Genomic DNA, 19,142 nt, shown 5'->3' with positions numbered 1-19,142 from the left:
TAGTTTTCTAAATTTATTATCTCATGCTCAGAGAATTTGTGCGATGTCTGCATCTTCATTTATTTACAAATAGCTTAAAAAATTGTTGTCAGAAATAGATTAACAATGATTACCTCAATTTACTCTTGAGAATATTGTAATCGTCATCGGACCGAACTCGAACTTGAATCTCACTGAACCAAACTGAACCCAAACTTTAAAAGATGGGTTTGATTACCATCTCTACTTTAGAGTTAATACATATTTTGCACCTAAAAAAGTTAGTCAATACCATCATGCCAGGATGGCTGCCTGGTTGTGCGGTTTGCGCGCTGGACTGTCGTTCCGATTTATCGATGGTCGTGGGTTCAAATCCTGCCTGCTCCCATCCCCCGTCGTCCTGCGGGAGGTTTGGACTAGGAAGTAAACTATCTTCAACTGTGAAGGAACATCCGAAACATGTAAAACATTTTACAAACAAACATGCATATTACCTTAAAATACGTTTTATAGTTTCCTTCTGTAGACATATATCGTTTTCTTGTTTTTTGCATTATATAACATACCAATCTTGTTTACCCTATCTAATTTTTGTGTGTGACAGCCTAGTATTTTTTTATTTTGCATTTATCTTGTCTTATAAAATACAGATATTACTTAAAAAAAAAGGTGATGATAATGTCCTACATGTCATGCATCTAGTCATGCATGTTAACCAAGGACTTGAATTATGTATATTAATATATTTATGCTATTTTTTCATTTACATCTTTTTTTTCACAGCATCGCTTCCCATAAAAAGCAATCAGTATTATATACAAATTTCAAATTTGTTGAATTATAACTAGGCAAAGTACAAAAACCAGCCTATGCTTTGCTGATTATTTTTACAAAGCTTATATCAAATCCCTGTGGTAAAAAGTTTAAATGTCATTATTTCTCCCACACCTATTATCAAATAAGTTGAATACATGAATCAATAAAAAATTAACTAATTAGTCAATATTATTACAGGTTATTAATTATGTTCCTTGATATCAAGGGAAATTAATCCTTCAGTATTCACAGATTTGGACATATGGTTGAATATGTCAGGTTTTGTCCCCTTATAAAATTGTACACTTTATTTCTCCTTACACCCATTCTAGGATCAAGTTTAAACTTAAAAAAATTATTTATTGTACCTAACAAAACATGAAGCAATTTAAGAATTATTAATCAATACATTATAATTATTTTATTTTGAAAAAGGAAATTTCATTTGTAGAGTTATAGTTATAAGTGTGAGTTCTTCCCCTTATATAAACTTTTTTGTTGTTGTTGGTATAATGATTTTTTTTGTATTTTGCTTTTTTTTGTTGTTGTTTAAAAGACCTCATTAAAAAAATGCAGATTATGTTTTATATGACAGGAGTCTTTTGGTTCATCTGGATTTGTTTGCTACATTCAAAAAACAAAGATCCTTATTTAACAAGTCAGATGTTCAGGAAACATTTTTAAATGTGAGTTGTCTTTTAATTCTAGCATCTGAAGGTAACTTAATAATAATTTATTGGTCCAGTGTATAAATAAAATGTAAATTTTTCCCTCTCTCTCTCTGACAGCTGTTAAAACATAAGCATTCAGTAGTTCAGAAAGCAGCATTTGAATGTGTTATCACCTACAAATCACCACATATTATACGTTATAGGTATGTGGAAAGACAACCTTTCAACTATATATATTTTATATGAAAATGTTTATTAATATATCCTAAAGTAAAATAAACATCCATTGATTGTTTAACTAATTGCTTTTTTTGGCAGAGAAAATTTCTACCGTCTTCTTGATGATAAGACTTTTAAAAGTGAGATAGTTCTGTTCAGAGTTGATGAGGAAAGCAGTGAAGTAAAAGAAGAGGACAGAGATGGTTTTCTTCCAGTACTCATGAGGTAATCATTCCATTGGTTATGTTTAAAAGTTGCTTACTTTATTTGTTTTTCACATTCAATTAATAGTTTTTAATAAACAATCTCAACTTTATTTGTGGGAATGATTAATCAATATCTACACACAAATATATGTGCGCAACATCATTCCCTTGCCAAGGAAAATTATTCTAACTACTGTTGACAAAATAATGCACATATACACAAATATATGTCTTCAGTAGTCAAGTATATACTTTTTATCTAAATCAAGATTTGTTACTGGCCAATGAAGTTGAGTTGTAGTCCATATACATCAGGCTAAAAACATTATTGTACCCTGATATCCAATAAAGTAGGATTTACTTAAGTACTTATATTTACATGTTATCAGGTGCAATAGCAAAATGTCAGGAAAAACCCACACACTACCATAACCAAATCTGCTACTGACATCTGGACCAGCACACATTACCTCCTCTGAACATCTGGGTTTAATTCACGTCCTCCTAGATCTCAACAAATAATCAAAATTTACACACTAATTCAGACACCTTCAACACCCACTCTTAACAATCTGAGATGGCTAGAACTATATCAGCAAACTCTGTGTCCTCATAAGATGTGACCTCAAGACAATGTCAGCAATTTGTCTTGACATGGTATGTTTATCCCTTCTGACTTAGTGTGGTCACATGTTTATCTTGAAATTTAATGTGATGGTCTAAAAAATAAAACAGTGGGTGTTCAGTTCTCCCTTTGGATATAGCCCAGCACCACTAGACAGATGTATGGTTAGTGTCAATTAGTTAATGTCAAGACAAACTAAAAAAATGTATCTAGACTGTGAAAGACATTAATGTTATGTAATAGTATGAACATTTATGTATTAAGCACACATGCATATAAAAACCAAGCCTACCTTCCATTTATTACTATTTACAATTTTTGTAATAATATATGCTAACACAGATTCATATATATTATAAAAGCAAAATATTTTATTTTTAATCAATATAATTATAACATTATAGAAATAAACTAACTTTAATACATTTAATTTAATACATTTAAGTGCATGAATACCATAATTAATTAATTAACCCACATCTACTTAATACATCATTAATAAAAATATAGGCACAAAAGTATATTATCTGACCAACTATCTTTCAATTATATCTCATAGTGAAAAACATCTATATATCTGACTGGAGCCTAGCTCCAGGGTAACCCTAGTTTTTACAATGATAAAGTAAATTAGAAGGTATAATTTTAGCAGGAATCAACAGTACTTTTTCTCAACATAAATCTGTGTGAACAATTATATATACCTATGGAATACATAATTACTAAAGTAACTCAATAAGTAGCACACCTTACAGTTGCATCACTCCTGACATTGGGAGACACTCAATGCAATACTTAGCAAGATCACAATAGAAATTGAAGAAGGTAATTGTGATTTCCCAAATAGCTGAATGAGGTATGACAACTAATTAGCCACTAAAATATGTACACTAAATGTACAAACACTATAATAAATCAAGATTGGCACTTGACAATATTCTGTTTAATGCCTTTTAAAAATCTACTATTCCCAGGTATTTAAAAGAACATTAAATTCTAAACTATCTTGCATTATTGTATCTCAATTTTTAATTTTCACAAATAGAATTCTATATGGAAAAATGCATGGCAAAACTGGAAATGAAACTGGTGGTAAAGGTCGAGGTAACATACGCCGTTCAATAGTCTTTGGATTTCTTTGTGGATGCAAACCAGTGGAGTTAAAATATTTCTTGGAATTGTTGTTCCAGCCTTGCATGCACTTTGTCACAGGTATAACATTTGAAAAAAAACTGGTAGCTATATAACTAATCTTAAATATGTGATTACTTTACATTTTATTGTAAAACAATATTTAAAACGATTTTTTTTTTAAATTTTTGTTTTACTTTTAGACAATCCTGTTCTGATGGTTAAAGAAGTCATGAACAATCTTGATTTGACAAAAATGATTCCTTTAAAGAAAATAAAAGGGTTCGTTTGCATGTATTTAATAAAATTTGTACTATATGTATTTCATTATTTTGTTTTTTGTTAAAACTATATTAAATTATTCCATATTTCTTTGTAAACACCTGTCACTAGATACTTATGTTAAGTCTTTATATAATTTATTTTGTAATATATATTTCTACAAGTATATCATGAGTAAGACAGGATTGTATTCTGTAGGTCTCAGATTTACTTCTGTTTGTTAACATTTTGACTTGATTGGCTAAGTAAAATTAAAGTAAAATTAAGTTTAGGAGTTGAAACTTAATTATGCCTGAGCTACATTATTACTTTTTAGCGATCTTTTATTTTGTTTTTTATCATTGTTTCAGTTTTGTATTTTGTATACTTGGTATATGTATATTAATGTTTCTGTGTTGACAGTATTCTGCATACAGTAAGCACAGTAACACTGAAGATAGGTCACAGAATTAAGGACTTTGCTCATTCTTTGCTTCACATTCTGTTGGGTATAGCGGCTACACTAACAGCTGCATTAAAACAAAGACAACTAATAATACCCAGTGTGGTGAACATGTTGAAGAATATGAGACCCATTGTCTTAGCAAGACTTATTCAGGTCTGTTCCCTTATCTTAATTAATACATGCATTAGTAAATTGAAATTAAAAAATATTTTATTTTAAATTGTAGCATTGCTATCCTCTTTATATTTTTATTGTCAATTATGTATGTTTACAGTTTTTGGAGAACTTCAAAGATTTTGACCTAACTTTAGATGAAATAGAAGCAATGTTTCAAGCAGTTGTCTGGCCTCAGGTAAATAGTAATGTTAAAGTATATTATTTTTATTTTCTCTCACTCAGTTCATACATATGTGTATCTGAATAAATACCATAGTTCTGGCAAAAACACAGAATAAATATTTGAAAGGAAAAAAAAAATGAGATGTTTGCAAAGGCATTTAATATATATATGTTTAATATATATATATATATGTTCCTTGCAAAGTACAAAATCTGGCAATCTATACAATGCATGAAAATTCTGAGACATAATATGCCACAGATACATAAGATTTCAGGAATAGTAAGAAAATGATTTCAGCATTTCATAATTTGTCAAGGCATTCTATAGAATAACTAGAATTGCTTCATGTGAAATGTCGAAGTATTTTATTAATAATGTAATTTTCTTGGAATAATATTTCTATTAGTCAGTAAATTACTGATCAAAAGATGTTTCTATTATGTTGTATGAAAGGTGAAAGAAAATGATTTGTGATCTAGGTAAATACAACTACTAAGAAGGAACTGTATTTTGTGTGATGGTTGTGGAAAACATGAATAAGTTTATTTATCATGTCAAACAAGGCTTCTGTAAAATTCATTTTTGTCTGAAATATTGAAACAAACTTCGCCTTTTAATAAAAAAGAGCTTGTAACTTAATTCATCTTGAATTTGAACTTCATAATCAACTCTATGAGCTGTGTTAGAAAAAAAGAATTGATGTTTAAAATAATTATAATACATTGTTTCCTCATTTTAAAAGTCTTGCTGTCAGTTTGACTTAATTATTTGTGTAAAATCTATTATTAATTTGTAGTTTCTGGTGGATTTACATGCCTTTCCAATTTCAAGAGCTAAAACAATGTTTTTAATGTCATTGTCTAGAGAAAAACCATATGATTATCTTTGTATATTATTTGTTAGTATGAAAAGCTAATATTTGAAGGAGTTCATCACCCAACACCATTGTTGAAGCTCTTCCTCTTTTGGAGCAAATATAACAGGTAATGTTGTGTATTGATTTAAATTATATTTTATGCAATTGCTATTATTTTATTACACATTTAAATGTTTAAAACAAAATCATAAGATGTGCTTTAAATAAACAGTTTTTTTTAAAGTTTCATAATCATTTTTTTATATTATAAGCATTTTTAAATTGAAAAAAAAAAATTTCACTGATTATGAAATGGTTATCAAACAAAATGTTTTTCCTACACATTATTGTTCCCACTGATGGTTGGAGAATGCCAACACTTGCAAACATGCAGTTAATATATATTACCATTTATAGAACACTTTATCACAATTGTAGACAGCGAAACCAAAAAAAAAATCCACATTTAGTCTTATATAAACAGGCTATATCTATTTTATTATATATACTTATACAGAATTAGATCATCTATAAGGTGTTAGCGAATAGCGTTACACAAGAAACTAACCTGTTTTTTTTTTATTTTGATACACAGCACCTACCTAAATAAATTGTATATTGAAATAAAAAAGTATAGTATTATAGTATATATAGGTCTGTGGTTTTATATTATATAACTTTCGTAACTTTTATAGATAAATAACTTATGTAGCTTCTTTTTCTAAAAATTTGGGCTATTTGCATCTGACATATATATGATTATTACTTGCAGCAACATAGCCTATTGAAATATACAATGTAACCTCTCACATTAGAACTATGTATGTTTTAATCTAATAAAATGTTAACTTTGCCCTCACAGTTTCAAATATTTTCAGGTTTATCCCACTTCTTGCCAAGTCAAATGAGCTTTCCTCAATTACACCATTGCATTCAATACTTGGCTTACTTAATGCACCAACACTAAATCCCACTGTAGCTGCTGCCATTTTAGAATTGATCAATAATTTGTTGCTGAGTGAAGAAGAGAGAGAACAGGAACTTTCCCCCTTGCCAGCTCCATACATGTATATACAAGGTGACTTATTTTAATATTGTAAGGTTTTTCACTTGTCTCTTGTACAAAATACAATAAGGTGTCACGATGAAATCAAAAGTAAGGAAGTCTTGTGAAGAGCAAAGTGCCAAGGCATTCAAACTGGTTATCCACAATATAATTTGTTTGCTATCATTGTAATGTTTTATTATGTGTAATGCACAATTGTAAGACAAAATCTGCTTTTCTTATGGCATTCCCTAGAGGGAATTATGACTGCAGAGAGGACTCGGAACTGTGGAACACATTCATGTTGCGTCTTGCATGATAGAGTATATGATAGAGAACTGGTATATGTTCAGGTTCTGGTTACACGTTGTGCAGGGACAGGGAAATCTTTAAAAAACTGCCTTATTTCTGTCATTTGCCTAAGGGATGCCTCAATACATTGCTCTTCACAAAATGAGTTTCAGATCACGTATGATGGCTGCATGCAGGCTTCAATTCTTTTGTGCAACTGGGAAAAGTCCCTTTTCAACACGCCACTTTAGGTTGAAATTGTGAGGTACATTGTCTGAAGACATTGATAAGGATACAACTTGATCTATCACCTGCACAAGAAAAATTCTTATTCTTGATCTATTCTTTGTGCAGGAAAATTTCCATCAAAGTAATAACCCTAGGATTTAGATTGTGATATGTGAAGCTTTGTTCTGTTATAAAATCATGTTTTAAGCATATTAAGTTACACTAGAGTCACTAGAGTCACAGACTTGTACAAATGAGCAATGGAATTTTAAGGAGCATAGCAAACACAATTTTTAAGTAGCTTACTATACTGTTCAGATAGAATTGTGCCAAACACTTCATCTTTTTATGGTAATGGCAAACTGTGCCACTCACTTGATGATTGATTTAACCATATGATAAAAAAAACCTTATTGTCACATTAAAGGGCATTAAAATGGGCAAATTATGAGTGATGTAGCCTTTCCTTATGGGAATGTGACACAGGTTTAAAACCCATCATTCAAATTATAACTTTTTTCTTAGTAAAACAATTAATATATTGAACTACAACAGTAGTTCCTCTGAACAACAGCGGTTCTCAACCTTTTTGGCTAGTTGACCCCTTTTTACAATTCTTCACTATGCGGCGATCCCCAACAGTAAAATTATTTTCATTCATAGGCATAAATAACTGCGTTTTGAAATGTCGTATAATGTAAGTATTTGATGTTGCTATGCTACGATTAGGAATGAGTTATTTGTTTTGTAAATAGTGAAGTTTTGACTTAGAGACAATGATGTCACTGGTAAAAACTAGACTATGCTTTGAGGAAGTATAGCGAAATATCATTTTTTATTGGATTTCGTTATTTGCATGTTATCTCCATTTGGTTTATCTGCATTAGACACAGCGCCGAATACAGTATGTGTTGCAAAAGCTTTATGTTTGAATATTATGTATTTCATCAAAGCGAAGGTTGAGCTTGTTTCTGTTTCACTTGATTAGGAATTCTCAGGACTGTCTAAGTAATACTTCTGAGTAATAACTTCTGTATAAATACAAGACTTGATAACTAACCGACTGTATTGGAAATATAAAGAATAAGGTGCAACACCGACAAATGGGGAAATGACTGCAGATATGTGTAACTTATGTTGAAAATAATCATTTATCAATGCTTCGCTTTTAATGAGGTCAATAATATCTTCAATTTTGATTGTATGAAGTTCTGGCGATGTAGAAAGAAAGATAAAATGTGTCTGCAAGCATGGGCAAATGTTTTTTTTAGACAAATTATTATTGTATTCATTTGTCATATTCAATATCATTTTCCTCATAGATAGCAGATAAGATTGGTAACATGTAATTTCGTACTATTTCGTTTCCTAACGTAAAGTTTTATTTTGAAGGGTTGATTGATCATGTCAGACAAATTGAGATTTGTTGCGTTTTATCCTTGAATTCTTGTAGGTTTGTCTTTGTTACTAATTTTGTCGCTGAATTATACAGTGAGTTCCAATTACCAAATGTTATGATCCAGACCAACCCAAAAGCAAGCTTGGAGCACCATATGTGCAGACACCATTAATATTGTTACATATAAGAGATTTTATATATTTTCCGAAAATTGAACCAGCTTTCTCTTGTAAATCATGTCTCGCCGCAACCCAAAGGTTGAGAACACTTGTACACAATGATTCAATTTTAATTAACATTTATTACTTTAGATAATTGCAAAGTGCCTTTTGATTTCCTTCATTAATCATTAGCTGCCCTTTGCTTCCAGAAATCTTCAGAATATTTTTACTCTTTTTAGAAAACTATTTTAATTATTTTTTTTTTTTACATATGCAAATAAAGTCAATAGTTTAGCTTTTTTTGTTATCTCACTAGTGACATTTTCATACCATAAAAAAAAGAGCTTTCAAAATCTAATTTCACCTTGAATTTCATCAAGCTGAAAAAAATGTAACCTTTTCTTTGCCCCCTTTGCTTACCAAACATCCTTTTCCTTTTATATAAACTTACAAACATACATATCATTATTTCCAATTCTAAATTAATTGTTAACAAAAACTTATATACATGCATGCATTCATAAAGATGAAAACAAACAACTTTAATTATGTTGTATTAAATTTATCTGTTTTGATGATTTAAGTATAGTTTGTTAAGGTGTTCATTTGTACTCACATATATATATTTGAACATAAAAGTCAAATTTTTTAGTTAAAGAATATAAACATTCTTATCTAATGTATGTAGGTAGCAATAGTGAAGGATTGGTAGAAATTTTTCATTTTAACATTTACTTTAAAAAATTATTTGCTAGCATTATAATATATAGCTCTTCTTACAGATACAGATAAGAATACATTTTGTGAAAATCTTCTCTTGCCTCATGTTCCAAGTTTACTTTGTTACCTACAACAGTCTTTAGAGAAAATGACTTCATGTTTGGTGGTCAAAAAGCAAGGTGCCCTTATAGAACTAAAAATTTTAGCCAGGTAAATTAAAATTATTTGTTCTTAGTCCTGCTGTTTAAACCAATGACCATTATATATCTTGATAAAGTGAATATTTAACAAGGCTGTTATGGTTCTGTTGTGAAAAGTTGAGCTTTTTGCCTCTTAAAAATTGTTTTAAATTTTAAGTTTTAGATTTCTGATATTAGAAAATGAGTCATGCAATGAACACATTATAAGCAATATTCTTTGGAGCAATTCCAAATAAAATGAGGCAATCTCTGCATGAGGGCATCCACATCCAGTTCCGCACCGATGGCAGTATATTTAACAAACAGCGCCTGCTGTCCTGTACAAAAATTAAAGAGATGATTGTTACTATGCTTCTCTATGGAAAGGATGAATGATTGTGCCTTTGCTCACACCAAACAGGAGCTTCAACTTTCTGTCCATGAGTTCTGAAGCTGCTTTCTCTCTATCAACCTAAAAAAACTGAGGTTATGCTTCAGAAGTCCCCAATGTGAACTAATCCAGATCCACAAACAATGTGAATGGCCATCTCCTTAATGTTGTTGACCACTATACCTTCCTGGACACCACAGTGTCCAACGATGTGTCACTGTCCAGAGAAATAGACAACCATCTCGCAAACGGCAACAGCACTTTTGGCTGCCTCATACTATGGAGGAATAGGTCTCTTCACCTAGCAACAAAAATCAATGTTTATAAAGCAATGGTTCTCACCACACTTTTGTAAGGCTCCTTGAACGCTTCCATCACAGATGCCTTTGATGCATTATTGGCATATGCTGGCAAGACTACATTACAAATAACTATGTTCATCATCAATCAGAAAATAATTTGAAAGTTGATTGATCTTTCTTTGAAGTGGCACACTTACAAAAGCCTTAAGTGATATGTGAAGAATGTAAAAAAAATGACAAATTACATATGCTTCAATTACATATGCTTCAATTACATATGCTTCATAAAAAGTACAGGACAAGAATATTAAGAGTCTTTTCTTTTAGATGTAATAAGAATGAAAACATTTTGCAACGATTGTGGTCAATACTCCCAAAGGCTGACCTTCTTCAACAGAAATGAGTTAGGTGGACTGGTCATGTTCTTAAAACACAAACATTCAATAAAAGCAGAATAATTAGCTTACAAGTATTCTAACATGTTATGTCTAAGAAATATGCATGATTTCTAAGGGCTGATAAAATGCTGTGTTACTTACACAAACATTCAATAAAGGCAGAATAATTAGCTTACAAGTATTCTAACATGTTATGTCTAAGAAATATGCATGATTTCTAAGGGCTGATAAAATGCTGTGTTACTTAAAGAAGTTTGTAGAAAGCTAGCAACCCAAGGCATGTTACACTGTTTATGAAATTAACTACTCCTACTACTCTTGAATGTGTCTTTTATTCCTATTAAAGTTTAAAAATTTTTAAGGGACTAGAGTATTAATAAATGTAATAGTTCTTGAGCATTTATAATAAAATAGATTCATAAGTGAGCCAAGATTCCTACGAATTTATCTAGAAATAAATGATAAAGGACCAATTCACTTTTATAGAAAGACAACAGTTTAAAAAGAAAATCAAATGCCGTCATAATTATGCTATAGAATAGCAATATAGTATAATATTTTTAAAGAATTGTCAAAAACAATATTTAACATCTAATTATTTTTTTTAATTTTGTTCGAAAGGATCAGCACATTTGTGAAATCTCCTAAAGAATGTGCCATTTTATGCAGCTTGCTGGTGTCCTTTCTGTGTAAAAGCTCACATATACAACAGGTATTATATCATGACTAAAAAAAACTATAAAATACTATGTCTTATTTTGCTCACATTTTCAATTATATTCTTAAATTTCTTTTTCTATCAATCCAAAAGAACTTATCAAATTTTCATTTTTCAGGTTGTTGAAGAGAATATTTTGGTTTCTTTAACCAATATGATGCAGTATGTGAGCATGTTAGATTCTTTTTACAGGTATATTTTTATCCTAACCTTTCAACTTTAAATAGGTTCTATTAATGTAACTCCATGGGTTACATTTTTACTGGCTTATCTTCTTTTGATCCATGAAAGTTTTTCCATGAAAGTTTTTGTTCAAAAATGTGTTTTTGCTTATAGATATATGCATTTTGCTAATCTGTTATTAAATTGAAAACTCAACCAAAAAATTTTATTGTAACTTTTTGATTAAAAAAATCTCTACAAAAATAACAAAGGCAGATGGAAACAACATATTACTTTTCTGTTCAAATGTAATTAAATACAGTTTTTGTTAGAATCTATTAGATTAACTATAGATTTATGGCCTCATGGAGTCTCTTTTTGCGGCTATTGAAAATCTCATGCATAAAAATACAAGTATATAGCTATGTGTACATAATCTTCTTTGTGACTTCAATTTGAAAAGTTTAAGTCAAAAATGTATGTCACATTTGCTGCCACTTTTGGTTTTCATCTAGAAATTGCCATTCCTTTTTTTCTGATATGTAAATAATGTTCTTCAGTTTCGCAACACTTATTTTAATTTATATTCAAGTCAACTGTGATAGGACATGTCACTATAGTGGAACACCATTTTTTAAGAAGTCACAATTACGGAGTGCTGTAAAAAATGCATAGATAAAACTGTTTTTATTAGTCTTATATAATTATTGAACTCCTTCCTTTATTAAAGCTTAAGACATCCATTCTCAAATGTCAGGTTCTTAAATTCTTCTTTAATTTTAATTGACGTCACATTACCCTGATTTTCAATACAAGTTTTAATTTTCCAGTATTCTTTATTTCTTTTTTGTTATATTATTTATTACATGTAATTATATATAGATATTATAATTTATATTAAACTGTAAAAAAATTAAAGCAATTACATTAAAAATTAAAGGTAATGAAAACCTGGTCAAAAGGTAGCTAGTGTGAGGCATGAGATTGTTACCTGAAAAAATAGTGTAGACAAAATAGCACAAACTTTTTTATATGTGTTTACCTTTTCCTATCCCTTAGTCTGTTGGGGCACCATGCAAGATTTGTCGACCATCTTTCTCCATTCCTTTCTTATAACCACCCCACCCAACATACCAAAAGGGGAACAACATAATATAAAGATTGTTTAAAATATCAATAAGAAGCTTTTATCATATAGATATGTAAATGATTTCTTAAAAAAAATAATTGACCGCCCCTCCCCTCAAAGTTTGGGTGGTGGGTAGGAGCGATTATTCCCCCACCAAATCGGCCAACATACTAGAGTGGGGGGAAGACATGATCTAAAAATAGGATAAAATATAAATAATTAATATATATTACTAACCTAAGTAAAGAATTCATATAAGTTGTGTGATTTCTCTACTAAAATTAGCCACCCCCACCCCCTCCCGATCTGCCAGTTCATGCAGCTGATGTGTCCAAAGGAATAGAAGGTGCTTGATACAGTTTAGGATCACCGTCATCACATAGTAGCACTGAAATGTAGAATTATTTCTTCTGAGAGGGTTAGAAGAACTTAATAAAAATGTAGCCATTAATGTTATTATAGCCATAAATATTTTGTGATTTTTTTTTTTTCAATTTACCTGTCATTTTTACTAGTAATTAAAATCTTTTATTATCCAAAGGTCAGTAAGCCAGTTGTTCTCAAGTGTAAAGAGACGAGAATCTAGAGTTTTGCTTTGTAAACTGTTTCATGTTATTTGTAACAGTGATGACTACTTCAAAAGTATTTCATCTCTTATCGACCAGGTTTTATATTTTATCATATTTTAATTTAATGGTAGTATTAGTAATAGTAGTAAACACAAATTATTGTTACGCACAGATTTAATTTAGAAAATTAATTTGATTTTAAAATATTTCTTTTAGTTGAATGCTTGGGACAAAAGAAAAGTTGAAGAACCTGATTTTATCCTGAGACTACAAGCATTTAATCAACTGAATACAAAAATAGCTGATGAGGAACCTAATGCTGATCTTTTGTTACCTGTTATACACAATTGCTGCCATTTTATTGATGCTGTAAGTTATATACTCCCAAAATGCTTTTCTTTTTTATTCCATTGTGATTATCTTGAGTAATCTTTAGTAATGTTGGTGTTCTTTGAAGTAGTTGTATGGTTTAAAGGTTAGTACTTTTGATTGAGACAGTGAAAATGTTATTTATTAAAATAAGGCTCTAGGTTTACTAAGATAAGATTATGTCAGATTTAGTGTTAGTTTTGACGTTAATATAAGCAGAGTTGCCTATAAGTACGCATCTTGGACATGAAAATATGTGAGTACAGTTTGTCATCTGAAAATACGCTTTTCCCCCACAAAAGCAAAAAAAAAATAAAAAGTAGTTATTGCTAATCGTATATATATAGATCAGTGCAGCAATGAATAGAAATAGACTATTCTTATTAGATCTACCATGTAATATCGCTTTTTTTTCCCCCCGCTCGTGCTGACGCGTGAAGATTTAAATGTTTACTAGATCTTACTGATAAATAAAGCGAATTTCTTTTCAATGTGTGACTTTGTGTCAGTTTATATGAAGTTTTCAAACTGATTGGGAATTAATTGAGTTTATGATGTCAGGCACCTATAATAGAATTTACGTAAATCTAGATTTAGAATTAAAATCTAGATAGTAGATCTAACTAGATCTAGATTATTCTAAGTCTAGATTTAGATCTAGATCTAGTTGTTACCTGAGATGAACTCCTTTTGAAAAATCAGAGCAAGGAAGGACTAGTCCTCCCGTAGTGCTCTGGCAAGAAACTTAGCCGTCCGGCGTAGTGCCTCATAGCTACCTAACAAGTCGAGTGACTGCACAGGCAAGTCCCCCCTTAGCTCGCGGAGCTGGGGACACTCGTACAAGACATGCGACACTGTTTCGACGCTCTCTCCACAGTGACGGCATCGGGAGTCAAAGTTAGTGCGGAACCGGGCAAAGTATGCCCCAATAGGACAGTGTTCCGTCCTGCACTGCGCAACTATTGACTGCTCTGACCTCCTCAGTCGCCACCATGGATCGTCGCGATCTGGGTGACGCATGCGCTGCCAGACACCACGTGCTCTGTCGGATTCCTCCCAGGACTTTAACCACTTCTCATGAATGAGTGCTCGGATTTGTGCCGTTGCTTGTAAGTACGTGCTTGGTGCTTCGAGGTGTGTGGCTGCCATTGCACCCTCCCTTGCGAGGGCGTCTGCCGTTTCATTGCCCCTCACGCCGCAATGTGAAGGCGCCCACTGCATAAAAACGACAGCTCCAATAGCTCGGCGGATGTTATCTGCGGCGCCGATTGCCTCTTCTATTACGGGCGACCCTCCCCCGCCGCCACCCATAACTAGGAGACTGGAGCGAGAGTCAGTGACCAACACCACCGTAGTGGCGCTAGTCTCGCGTTGGAGCATTCGGGCCCTAATGGCCTCGAATGCCCTAGTTATCCCTGTAAGTTCGGCATCCATGGAGCATGCAGCGTAGCCGCATGGACCAGAGAGCCTATCTGGTTCGGTCCGGTCGGGGTAGACAATAAGGGCCCCATACCCCGATCTATCGGGGTCCCTCATTACCGACCCATCGGTATAACAGAATATGGCATCTGATGGGTAGGATTTTATAGTTATGGATGCCAAATTTTGGAGAATGGCAGGTGTTAATCGCCTCTTGGTGGCTCCCTCTTGCCCTAACAGGGACAGATTTATTTGTGGGGCCGGCAATCTCCTCCACGGAGGGCACGTACTGATTCTCCTAATAGGGATTCTATCAGTGGAGAGTCCAGCTGAGTTTGACTAATTGGCCGCTATGTGTAGGAACGATCGCATTTTAATGCGGTTCCTCTCTCTCCACTGTCGCACTAAGATTGAGGTGGGTAGCCTAGAGTCGCCCCTTTTATAGCGCTCGTAGGCCGTAAGTACTGCCCTCTCCCTCCTAAGATGTAAGGGTGCCACGTTAGTAAAGATTTCAGCAGCGTTTGTTGGGCTTGTCCTAAAGGTGCCACAAATGAACCGTAGGGCCTGTGCTTGTACCCGGTCGAGTGATTCGAGGGCAGTTTTACTAGCATATACTTGAACTGTATAGCTGTATTCAATTTGTGACTGCCCCTAGATACAATGTGCGTAGCATGTCAGCTTTGGCACCCCACTTTGTGCTGGCCAGCTTTCTTAGTAACGCTAACTTCTCCGAGGCTTTTCGTTCAACTTCCTGGACGTGCTGGAGCATTGACAGTTTTCTATCCAGGGTCACCCCTAGATATTTTGGCGTATTTTCACGCTGGAGTCGCAGCCCACCGAGTTGAAGCTCGAATGGAGCCTTAAGGATGTCGATTCCTAGGCTGAACAGGGACCAGGTCGTTTTGGCAACGTTTATCTGAATCTGCCATTTGTCGCAATACGAGGAGATGGTATGGAGGTCTGCTTGAAGTGCCGCCTGAATTTGGTCGGCTTTCTTCCCGGTTGACCAGAGGACAATATCGTCAGCATATAGCAGTTTTTTGGACCGTAGTGAGCTGGGCAAATCATTAAGAAAGGCTATGAAAAGTGTACAGGACATGGCAGAGCCCTGGGGCAGGCCATTAAGTTGTTGTTTTGGCTTGCTAAGGGAGTGCTGGTATTTTGTACGTTTGCTCCTCCCAGACAGAAAGGATTGTATCCAATTGTATATCTTGCCCCGCACACCCATAGCTCTTAGCTTAAGATAGAGGCCTTGCTTCCACACACGATCGTAGGCCTGTTTTAGGTCTATGAACACTGCGTATGTGCTCTCGGACCTCTGGAACCCGTCGGCCACCTCCTGTGCGAATGTCGTGACCTGGTCGATCGGGCTCAAGCCTGCTCTAAAGCCGGCCTGTTCTGGCGCCAGGATACCGGCACTCTCAAAGCACCAAACTAGCCACTCGTTAACCATTCGCTCAGCAACTTTGCCAAGGGTTGAGGTTAGTGAAATGGGTCTGTAGGACTCCACGTTAGTCGCGTCTTTTCCCTTCTTAAGGACTGGCACAATGACAGCACTCTTCCAGGCCCCGGGCAGTCTGGACTCTGCCCAGGTTCGATTCATAAACTCCAGGAGTTTATCTCTCGCAATGCCCCCAAGGTGTTTTACCATCTCGGGGGTAACCTTGTCTGGCCCCGGAGCTTTTCGATTTTTGCACTTAGCTATCGCTCTATCCAGCTCAGCACGACAGAAGGGCGCGTTGCACGTTGCTTGGCTTTCCGGCTCATCTGGCTCCCTCTCGAGCCTCTTACGTTCTTTGTTGAGGGCTTTGGACATGGCAGACTTCTTTTCGGGCTTGCTGATTTTAGCAAAATGTCGATTCAACAAGCCGGCCATTTTGGTTACCGTCGAGACTGGCCCTCCGGGTGACAATAGAGGGGCAGCCGTTCGCGCTGTGTCTTTGGCCTCTAGGTTTCGCAGAAGACGCCATGCTTTCGAGGTATCCCGAAGATCCATCCCGGCGCAGGCAGCGTTCCAATGGTCCGACCAGACGCGTCGGGCCAATTCACTCGTGGCTCTACAGAGCCAATTGTACTCCCGCCGGATTTCAGGGGTACCCTTCCGTTCAGCAAGCCTCCGGGCTCGCTTACGTCTCAGGACCAGCTTATTCAATTCCTGAGATCACACGCGTTTCTGCCTTACGCCAGGATAAGTCCGCGGGACAAACCTCTTGGCCGCACCCAACATAGCTGCTGTTATTTCGCCGTATATGATGTCAACGTCAACTATCCTCCACTGCAATATTCATAAGGGCAGTGTTGACTGCTGCCTCGTAGGCTGGCCAGTTCGCCTTGGTGTAACTCCATCTACGCGGGGCTTTTGGGGTTACACCACTGGCCTCTGAGAGGGCAATTGTGACTAATATGGGTCTATGGTCACTTCCAATGTCATCTAGGACTTGAAACTGAGTATGTGATTCTAGATTAGCTGTGATTAGAGTAAGGTCTGGTCTAGATTGGCTGCCATTTCCAGTATGGTATAGAGTTGGGGGAGTATGTTTATTTTGCAGACAGAACAAATTAGAATTATTTAGAAGTTCATGAATTTTATGTCCCGATGAGTCGGCTGAATCATAGCCCCACTGCTGAGACTTAGCATCAAAGTCTCCTGCGATGACGTTGTGAGTGTTGATATTAGTACAGTCATATTCGAGACTAATTTCATGCTTGGGGGGGTTGTACAGATTAGTTACCGTGAGTTTACGCCCTAATTTATGTATCTCGAGGGTGATGGCGTCGGTACGCCCATGCACTCGTGGACCGGGGACTTGTGTAGCAACCAGGTTGTTGCGTACATAAGTGATGAGCCCCCGGCAGTCTGTGCATTTGCACTTAAATGCAGTATAACCGGTAATACTGGCATTGCGTTTGCCAGTTAGTGTCTCTTGTAGTAAAGCCACGTCTATTGCCCTCTCGTGGAGGAGTTTTGAGAGCTCTAACACCTTTGGGATGACCCCGCAGATGTTAATTTGTAAGATCAGGAGGGACCTTGTGTTTATGGGCTTAGTCCCTGGAGTGGGTTGGATCCCACTAGTGTCAGTTTGGGTTGTTTGGGGGCCGGAGGCTCCCGTCACTATTTCGCTTCCAGTCATATTTGCCTGCGGTGTATCTAGGTCCGCAGGAGGTTGTGGCAGACTTCCATCAACCTTATTCGAATCGGACCTCCGAAGGAGGTACAAATGCAGTGTTCGTTGAGAAGAGGACTTAGGTGGAGGAATTTTAGCTAACTTTTCACGACCTGACAAATTCCCCCTCATCGAGGTCGCGGGGCGACTAGTAGCTGACTTTTCGTGTCCAGGCCTGACGCCCACTACCCGGCGCACGGAGCCTGTTCGGGTCTGCTCATGCCCGCTTTTTACTGTGTCTGTGTCAATCATGGTTGTATGGTTAAGGCCGTTGGCGGCCTTAGTTACTGCTCTAATGCAGCAGCGTGCATGGCCTATACTTATGTCGCCACTAAGGGCAAGGCAGAGACCTGACCAAGCAATCACCGCCACAGATTGGCATATAAGTTTCCTGCAAGGCAGGAGTGGGGCGGCGCGCGTTTCTCGATATTCCCAGTGTCAGAGACGCCATTGGTCGCGGCAGATTCCTCCACTAGCGCGCCAGGGAACGGGCTAGATAGAGCCTAGCTCATGGATGCCGACCGGTCCGCCCGAATCAGCACGCTAAGGCCGGCCAGTCAGTCCAGTCTTTGCCCAAAGAGAGACCCGCGAATCAGCCGAGTCCCAGGAGAACCCGACCAACCCTCGAGTTGGTGTCCAGCGCTATCCGCTTTTCGGAGAACCCGTGGTCTCTTACTAACCGTTGCCCCGGCTGCTCATTCATCAGCGGCAAGCAACCAGTACCCTTGGCCACTCCCGGAGAGCGGAGTGTTCACGCGGCGACCACGATGAGGTGGTACTGGAACGCCGCGCTAGTTGTTACCAGGTGTGTACTAGACTTAGATCTAGATCAAAGTACATGTAATAGATTCAGACTACTGACTAGGTCTAGTAGCTCAAGTGTAGATCTACTCAAAAGCAGCCATCTTATAAAGATATTTATTTA

The 19,142-nt window shown here is 35.7% G+C and overlaps 1 protein-coding gene across 1 annotated transcript in view; it reads left to right on the top strand.

Annotated features, from left to right (window-relative positions):
• The window catches only part of LOC106067654 (small subunit processome component 20 homolog), a 144,990-nt gene that overhangs the window by 59,615 nt on the left and 66,233 nt on the right, over window positions 1-19,142 (top strand). Inside the window, exons 24-37 of the mRNA XM_056031514.1 lie at window positions 1,391-1,481; window positions 1,584-1,669; window positions 1,785-1,910; window positions 3,562-3,728; window positions 3,851-3,929; window positions 4,332-4,527; window positions 4,649-4,726; window positions 5,621-5,700; window positions 6,452-6,651; window positions 9,480-9,627; window positions 11,309-11,399; window positions 11,524-11,597; window positions 13,238-13,361; window positions 13,482-13,634. Of these exons, the coding sequence (XP_055887489.1) occupies window positions 1,391-1,481; window positions 1,584-1,669; window positions 1,785-1,910; window positions 3,562-3,728; window positions 3,851-3,929; window positions 4,332-4,527; window positions 4,649-4,726; window positions 5,621-5,700; window positions 6,452-6,651; window positions 9,480-9,627; window positions 11,309-11,399; window positions 11,524-11,597; window positions 13,238-13,361; window positions 13,482-13,634 (1,693 nt within the window). The remainder of the gene's footprint in view (window positions 1-1,390; window positions 1,482-1,583; window positions 1,670-1,784; window positions 1,911-3,561; window positions 3,729-3,850; window positions 3,930-4,331; window positions 4,528-4,648; window positions 4,727-5,620; window positions 5,701-6,451; window positions 6,652-9,479; window positions 9,628-11,308; window positions 11,400-11,523; window positions 11,598-13,237; window positions 13,362-13,481; window positions 13,635-19,142) is intronic.

The sequence above is a fragment of the Biomphalaria glabrata genome, chromosome 6 (genome assembly GCF_947242115.1).
Source record: "Biomphalaria glabrata chromosome 6, xgBioGlab47.1, whole genome shotgun sequence".
NCBI lineage: Eukaryota > Metazoa > Mollusca > Gastropoda > Planorbidae > Biomphalaria > Biomphalaria glabrata.
This window is presented reverse-complemented; position numbering and strand designations above follow the sequence as displayed.